Source organism: Thunnus thynnus, chromosome 12 (assembly GCF_963924715.1).
Source record: "Thunnus thynnus chromosome 12, fThuThy2.1, whole genome shotgun sequence".
Taxonomy (NCBI): Eukaryota; Metazoa; Chordata; class Actinopteri; order Scombriformes; family Scombridae; genus Thunnus; species Thunnus thynnus.
This window is the reverse complement of record NC_089528.1, coordinates 19,028,638-19,037,220: the sequence shown is the minus strand read 5'-3', so window position 1 is coordinate 19,037,220 and position 8,583 is coordinate 19,028,638. Positions and strand designations below refer to the sequence as shown.

Genomic DNA, 8,583 nt, shown 5'->3' with positions numbered 1-8,583 from the left:
AGGATCTTTACAGTATCTTCGTCTACATGGTACGTTGTAAATGCATATTATGATATTAGCACCCAATAAAATCAGCTTTTTACATTTTCTGTAACAATCCTCATACGGTAAAATGAAGGGTAAGCTACTATTCGCGATATTTTTTTTTTTTTTTTAATTATCCAGTTGATCACTGAGCATTATTTTCTGCCTTATGTGTCCCATTTGAATCCAAAATATATGTCTTAGAAGACAACAATGACAATTGCAAAGGTTCATAGATAGTATTGTTTTTCCAGCCAGTATGTGTAATATTCCAGAAAAGGGATTATCTCAGAGTCCAGACATGTAAAGTGACTAAGGAGTGCAGCAGAAGATACAGCACTAATAATATATAATATAATATAAAATATGATTTTGACAGGTTTCATCACACCTGTTCGCCCTGATCTTTGTTTTCACCTGAACTCAACACTTGCATCTGAGCTCTCAATCTGTGAAAAAGAGAAGAATGGGGGTTTGGACTTTTGGGTTTTTTCCTCCCCAGGCTGTATGGAGTATCAGTGAATCAAATTAAGGTTTATTGATATATTTGACTTCTTGTGTTAAACTGTCCTTTGAAATATAGCCTGTAGTTTTGGGATGATAAAAGTGTACAGCTGAAGCTTTTGCTTTCTGTTCTCTGCTGTTTTTATCTTAATTTTGTTTTCTGATGTAATTTAAGTTTGATGATTAAGTGTGGCGGTTCATATTCACTTATATACATAGTCACTTAAAAGTTAAGATGCTCAACAATGCCAATGTTCGATTTGCATTTGAATGATAGGTTTTGCTGTAAATGCGCTCATAACTTTGTTTTTAAGATGGTTGGATAACAATCATTTCAAAACTGTATGTGTTTTAAATCATCAGAACTACAGTGTGGTGGGGAAAGTGAATTGCTTTGTTATGCAAATGTGACTTTCTAAACTTGTCAGTACTGTGCAACTTTGGCAAACCTTTAATTTACTCAACTCTACCAACCACAGGTAGAGACAGACTATGTCTTCATTAAAAGAAAGAGACAACTGCAATGCAAGTGTGGAACTAACAAAAAATGTACTATTATGTGTTTTTGTTATTTTAATCCAAACAATATCTGTGAGAGAAAAGGAAGAGGCAGGAAGAGAGAAAGACACAGCACATAATTGATACCACTGAGGGTTTTGTTCATTTTGAGTGCAACATTGATTTTCAATACTTTGTTTTATTATTTTAATCTTTTATACTTATACATGTGCAACAGTTGTATATTGAAAACTGATAAGAAAAAACAACAACTTTGCTGAATGATCTTGAGTTCAAAGTGTGAATCTACAAGAATCTTAACAGTTTCCATTCAGTAAACACCTTCCACACAAAAGACAGCAGTTGTTGTGAAAACATGCTGAAAGCGGTTTCTCGGGCAAAACCACAAATTATGGTTGCAGAGTGAGATGGCATTATGACCCTTCACTGTGTGGTCCATCACCAACTATAGACCCTTCTCCCCTCCCACTGTTTTCTCCTGCCCTTCTCCCCTCCTGCTGCCCCCTCTGCTGGGGGTAGCAGGCATAGTTGACCCTGGTTAAAATTCAACTGGCCTGACAATAATGTGCTTAGACTTTTTCTCAATGACCTGCTCAGGGATCAAAAGGGAGTGGAAGTTGCAAAGTTGGACAACAAATGCCTCAATAGGTTTAAAATGACTGTACAGTAACAGTCATCACCTAAAAGTCCCTTTGGCAGCTGTTGTAAAAGACTTCCTATCATCCAGAGTCTTAACAATTAATACTAAGAATATAATTAATCAATTCACACTATATGAGGAGTTACTATGCTGTTTCATGTCAAGGACATGCTAAATAGATGAGACCATAGATGCTTGTAAAGCATTTAATTGTACACAAACCTCAATTCAGAGGATTTTTTAATGTAGTTTGATATGTAGTTTGTCTCATTACATTTATTGTCATTTAAAATTTCAATGTATTGCAGATTAGCTTGATGCTAATCATATATGGCATTAGTCCATTCAATGAATATTTAAAAAAAAAAACAACATAAAATATCACTTCTAGAAGAATTACAAAAATATGAAAAGTGGGTGAGATGATACCAACAAGATGGAGTTAAGTATGTGAGCATTGTAATCATTTACAGTCAATAAATTCATTAGTATTTTTGTATTACCTAACAGCCTACCAGGAAGTTTTAAAATATGCACATTTCAAGATCCTTTAAAACAACTCCTAAGACCTCTGGTAGACCCCAGACTGCCCTAAGCCTAGCTGGCTCAGAGCTCAATGTCTTGCTCGAAGAAGAGGAAGAAGATAAAGAGCAAGAATCTTTGCTTTTGGCATAATGATCAAGACAAATTCCAATTTTGACTTTTTTTTTTTGGCCTTTTAAAGTATAACAACTGGCCATCAAGTTCACTTCAATTACAGCTACACATGTAATCATGTATCATGGGAATTAAAAGACGGTCACTGACAAAAAATGAGTTGTATTTTTCCAAATGTCTCACAGGGTTGTGTGGAAAATTTTACTCTGGTACGGAAGTTTATCACAATATCTATCACCACATGACGTCAAACTAGAACTATTTCCAGCTGGCATGCTTAGGTATGTCAGTAAACATATTGGGGTGACTTAAATTATATATTGCTGTTTATTGTTATGGCAATATGTACTGTGGCTTGTGATATTTAGAAGAATTAAACAATACTATTACAGTTTACTGGTATTACAGATTTTCCCAGTAGTGTCGATACAATTGTCACATGAAAATCATATTGTCAAAATGCTATGTCAAATTCTCTAATCCATAGCATAGGTCATGCTCTTGTTGCTGTCATGCAGAATTTACATGTTTAAATCCTCATTGATCTCATGATCAAAATGGATTAAACTGCTTTTATTATGAACTGTATTAATCTCAGACGTGTTTGTCAGTTTGCTCACTGTGTAAATCCTCACATGCAAAATATTGGAGCCAACTGTCATAATCCTTCAAACATGTTTCATCCATTTTCTGTAATCTAAAACTGAACTGATAATAGGTCAATCTGTCATACAGTTCAATTAGTACCATGCTCATCTTAAAATGTTTGCACAAATGATTGCAAGTCCTCTCTGCAGTTAGACATCAGAGAGGGACACCAGCCCACGCATGCAGTGGGAAAATGTGAAAGTGCACCTCACCTCTGTAAATGTGGTGGTTTGGTCAGAGAGAGAGAGGTTGACATAGAGGAAGAAAGAGAGGGAGGGAAGATCCCACATGCTTCCTGAAAGGATGTGACTTAGAGAATATTTGCACCTTGCCATAGATTTGTGAGTATTGGAAGGAATAGTATCAGATATGAAATAGACAAAACGCTGAGGCCAGACAGGAACATTTCTACACTAGTCTCTAAATGATATGATTTTGTTGCACTGAGACATTTTCTATCACGTATTTTAGTGACAGCTGAATTTTTCTAGTTTTTAAAATTTTTCACACACTTTACAACTTTTACACACTTTACAGACTTTTTGTCAAACTTGCAATTGTATGACAGAGGTTTTACTGAATAATGAGTGTAAGCCTTAATGAGAAAGAAATACAAAAGGACAATTTCCCATTCCCAATATCCCATTTCAAAACTATAATTATTTCATTCTGTAAACAGATTTTAAATTTTACTTTTTTCATTTAATTTTAATACTACTTTGTTTATTCCATCATTATTATTACCTTACTCTTGTTATATTTTTATTGTTCTATGTTGCGTTTTTGGGAGCAAACGCCCAAGACAAATTCTTTGTGTGCTTGCATACATGGCTAATAAACAGATTCCAATATTAACAACAGATAATAATAATACATTTAATTTGTGCTGCCATTTTCATTCATAGTGAAACTCAAAGTGCTACAGTATTAATAACATTGAAAACACAACATAAAGAAAATAGCGATAAGATTTAATATGATTAAGAGTAAGATGATATTCTGATTCTGATTCATAACCTAGTAATTTTTCTTTTTAGAACTGCAAGTTTTTCAGGAAATGTGATTAAGTAATTGAGAAAACTTGGATAAGCTGTTGGTGTAATTGTCCTCTGGGCCGCGGGGGGCAGCACCTCCCAGTCTGATGATCACGGAAGTTTTGCCGAACGGAACCTCTGACGTGTCAAATTATCGCCATTTTCCTGAGGAAGGAAACGCCTTGACGAGGGAAGGAAACACATCAACTCTGTACGTGTGTAAGAGGTACTTATTATGAGGCAGTTTAATATCGTAATCGCTTAAATGTAATAGTACAAAAAGCTGAGCGTTTGTTAGCAAAGTCGTGTTTGTGACCGCGGTTACAATAGTGAGGACGACGAGAGAGAAACAGCGACAGTGACCCCGCTGCTAACAGCTAACTTTGTCGATTAGCTGACGTATCTCAATCGATTTATCTGACTTTCTCCAGGTATTTCCTCATTTTTCTAACCCTTATCCACACCTTTGCGTTAAACTAGCATTAAAGGCGCAACAAGGCTCTTAGGATACCGGAAAATTTCTTAATAATAGATTGTCAAAAATCAGAATTAGCCGGACGAGTAACGTCATTAGCATTGCTATTCAGCAAGCTAACATTCGCTGTTTGTTTACGTGGTTTTAACCATCGCACCGCGACAAACTAACTAACTAAACGCAAATTAGCTACTGTGTATCTTCAGCTACGAAATAGTTTGAGTCTTAACATCTAGCTTGAGTTAAACCGCTTAAAAGAGCAACATCCTGCTTAGTGTTATACAGTCGTGCGGCTAAGTCAATTGACATTAACCCCATTTGTGATCTCAGGACACGTTAACCTCTAATTGCATCAGTCACTCAGCCTTCCTTACAGAAAGGACAAGTCAAAGTGTATATTTTCACTGCTTTTCCGCCGGGTTGTGTGTCCTCAGAGGTATTTTATATCGTTTCCTCGTAGCGAAAACGACGTTTAAATCCAATGTTTCCACAGATGTCAAAGACTTAAGGGACGATCCACTTAGCTAGTATGCAAATTTATTCATTTATGGTCGTATTTCAGCTCTCAAAAACTCAGACGTTAAGTGTAGTTGTGATAAGAGCTTCGTCAAAAATTGTATGCATTGTCAATGTATCTATCTAATTATTTGGTCCAAAAACTTCCAGGAAATGATTAAAAGTGACCATGACAGTTTCCTGTCAAGCCCAATGTGACGTCTTCAAATAGTTTATTAGTGCAAGGCCTAAACCCAAAGATATTCAGTTTACTATCACATAAGGCAAAGATAAGCTGCAAATCCTAACAATTGAGAAGCTGGAATTAGGTCATGTTTAGCATTTTTGCTTCAATAATCAAACAATTAATCAATTATCAACATAGTTAAGTGTCTGTCAATCAGCCATTTCAGCTATAGTCAAATGATACTTTAACCCCAAATCATGTTTACTAGCCACATGCTTCCTTCATTGCACTTGTTTTCAACAATTGCTCTGTTGTTTCTCCTCAGGTTTTTTTTTTAATTTTTACACCAAAGTAGGTTCCCATCACCAGCCGCCATGGGGAATATGTTTGCAGGGCTCTTTAAAATGTTCGGGAAGAAGGAGATGAGGATCCTCATGGTGGGTCTAGATGCTGCTGGCAAGACAACTATTTTGTACAAGCTCAAACTTGGAGAGATAGTGACCACCATTCCCACAATAGGTAGGTCAGAGACCGGGGATCTATTAAATGACTACTATGTGTTTTACATCACATGGTCTCTTATTTCTGTTTCATAAGGACATTAAGTTTGAGTTTTTAAATGTGACTTTTTTTTTGTTTTCTTTCCCCCTCAGGTTTTAACGTAGAGACAGTAGAGTACAAGAACATCAGTTTCACAGTATGGGATGTCGGTGGTCAGGACAAAATTAGGCCGCTGTGGCGTCATTACTTCCAGAACACACAGGGTATGTTTTGTTCCTCTTTAGATCAATAACTTTGCTATGGCCTTTTTAAAATATTCACTTTATTTACAGCATTGTACACACTCATTAGTTCTCCATCTGCTTCCCAGGTCTCATCTTTGTTGTGGACAGCAACGATAGAGAGCGATGCACCGAGGCCCGCGAAGAGCTCATGAGGATGTTGGCAGAGGATGAGCTGCGTAATGCTGTGCTATTAGTGTTTGCCAACAAACAAGTGAGTTAATACTTCTTTGACAAAAGCAGATGTATCAAAACCAGTTCCCTACAAGTTTTTCTTGTTCCTACCAGTAGGCCTGTTGTAGTCACAGAGTATAGGTCCCTAATACTTTCTCACTCTTTCATGTTTGTAGGACTTGCCAAATGCTATGAACGCAGCAGAACTCACAGACAAGATGAACCTCCACTCCCTACGTGACAGGCACTGGTACATCCAGGCAACCTGTGCCACCACCGGGGATGGTCTCTATGAAGGACTGGATTGGTTGTCTAATCAGCTCAAAAACCATTAATAATTATGTGCTAGCCACAACTAATTTACTCCACCCAACCTCTGTCCTTGCTCTCTACTCTTAAGGTGTTGCAAAACTGAGCTACCCTGTTCAAAAAAAAGTACTGGAAGTTGCCCTCATGTCAGCTGTTATTACCACAAACATACAGGCCAGTGGTGGGGATGATCTATTCTTGTAAAGCTGTCATTTTTTTTTTTTTTTTTGTTTTGTTTTATTTTATGTAATTGTAAATATATTTGGTAATGGGGCAGCTTATTTTACTTTTTCTACCGTGGTTGTTTCACTTTCTGGCTGTTGGGCAGCCATGTGTGTGTTGAATAAGAAAAGGGAGGCATGGAATAAAAATGTACCAGCAGATGTTGACCCCAGGACCTCATTGCAATCTGACGACTCATCTGGTCACACGTACTGTAGGGAGTAATCCATGAGGGTGTATTGATTTACAAAAATGAATTAAATAATGATGCACTACTCGCATCTACTATGGTTTATTAAATCGTGACTGCGAGTACAAACCCCCCCCCCCACCCCAAAATTTCCATTTAGTAAACACTGGCATTGTCTATTTGTACTCTGTACTGACATTTCTCTGTCCAAGTCGAGAACTCCTGTGAACACTTACCAGCCTTTGTTATACAGTATGTCTGCTTGAATTTTAAGAAATGCTGTAATGAGCTCACATCTACCTGCTTTATGGTTGTTTGAAGGGCAGTTTTTTGAGTCAGCAATGGGTTTTTGTATTCCTATAAGTCTCAGGTTGATCATGTTCTACCGATGTACTTGTTAGCAAAACTGCATGATGTGATCTGTTGGTCTTTAAGGGCATGCATAAATGGACTGGCTGTTTACATCATTAGGCTGCACAAGAACTATTACTCCGATTGCTTATTTCAACAGCCCTGTACTGTAACTTGTTGTATGTACTGTGTCAGGCAATAGTAACAAAAAGGAGTTGCACACTACAATGTCCCTTGTGTCCTAACTAAAGGCCCTAGCAAGACATGCCTTTTTAATTCAGAGTTATCTCAATGTGGAAAATGGCGTTCGATGGCAATACGAAATCAGTTTCAGCTACATGTTCAGCTTCGTGCTCTTATATCTTCCTTTGCAGCACATTGTCCTTGGCATAAACAGGAAGCCATACATATGCCTTCTTATCCAAGACACATGTTGCCTCTTTATTATTTTCCAGCTTCTTTTCTAAAAGGTTGTGGGTGTTACTTTAATGTTCTGAATACGTCTTGGGGGGGTGCATTTCACTTTTTGATTTATAACTGCCTAAATGTTTGAAAAAAAAAAAAACTATGTTAATCTCAAGTTTGTTTTTATGTAAAGCTTTTGTTTTGTGAGGATAAAGCACTGTAATTAAAGCGACTGGATAAAAATGTTTCTGCAACTGATTTTCATTCTGTTTCACTCTATGCAATAAAATTACTTAACGATAAGGTGCCTAATGTAGCTTGTCTCCCTACTTAGCGGTCCTTTGTCCATTTCTCTTGAAAATTTATCGAGCTATAAACTAACAATTTTTTCTTTATCGATTATTCTGTTGATTATTTTCTTAATTAGTTGTTTGGTCCACAAAATGTCGATCACTTTTTCCCAAAGCCCAAGATTTTGTCCTGATCAACAGTCCCAACGACTCAGCTTACTCAGATAACTATCATTAAGGACTAAAACAAACAGAAACTTTTAATTACTTCACCTTTAAGAAGCTGGATCCAGAGAATTCTGGCATTTTTCTTTAAAAAAAAAAAAAACCTAACCTCAAAGCGATTATCAGAATAGTTGGCCACTGATGAATGTTCTGTTGATCGGCTAAACCTTATCTATTACCTTTACAATAGACAGTAGTGCTGAAACGATCAGTCTACAGGAAAAAATTTTTTTAAGTCATTCATGTAGCAAAAATCCCAAATAGTCATATTTTCAGGTTCTCATTTTTTGTTTTACCAATTTTATAAAATAAGTATTTGGGATTTCAGACAAAAACGTCAATTTTTGCAATTTTCTGTCATTTTATTGACTGAATGATTAATCAAAGCGAATAATTTACAGGTTTGTTGATATTCAAAATATCAGTTTCAGGCCTGATAGACAATAGTAATA

The 8,583-nt window shown here is 36.5% G+C and overlaps 1 protein-coding gene across 3 annotated transcripts; it reads left to right on the top strand.

The window, feature by feature from the left end:
* Nucleotides 1–4,140: 4,140 nt before the first annotated feature.
* Nucleotides 4,141–7,919, top strand: arf1 (ADP-ribosylation factor 1). Of its 3 annotated transcripts, none has more exons than XM_067606145.1 (5): nt 4,141–4,252; nt 5,509–5,702; nt 5,837–5,947; nt 6,055–6,179; nt 6,316–7,919. In XM_067606145.1, exons 2-5 carry the CDS (start codon nt 5,558–5,560, stop codon nt 6,472–6,474), a joined length of 540 nt encoding a protein of 179 aa, XP_067462246.1. In that variant the 5' UTR covers nt 4,141–4,252; nt 5,509–5,557; the 3' UTR covers nt 6,475–7,919. The 3 variants fall into 3 exon arrangements, with proteins under 3 accessions (XP_067462246.1, XP_067462247.1, XP_067462248.1); XM_067606146.1 differs by having other exon boundaries at nt 4,142–4,237; XM_067606147.1 differs by lacking the exon at nt 4,141–4,252 and adding an exon at nt 4,286–4,457.
* The last annotated feature ends 664 nt before the right edge of the window (nt 7,920–8,583 follow it).

Excerpts from the sequence above, each read along its gene's own strand:
- arf1 (XM_067606145.1), top strand. The coding sequence starts at position 5,558 with ATGGGGAATATGTTTGCAGGGCTCTTTAAAATGTTCGGGAAGAAGGAG. Across the intron at positions 5,703-5,836 it reads GACCACCATTCCCACAATAG|GTTTTAACGTAGAGACAGTA; the intron begins GTAGGTCAGAGA and ends TTTCCCCCTCAG. Across the intron at positions 5,948-6,054 it reads TTACTTCCAGAACACACAGG|GTCTCATCTTTGTTGTGGAC; the intron begins GTATGTTTTGTT and ends TCTGCTTCCCAG.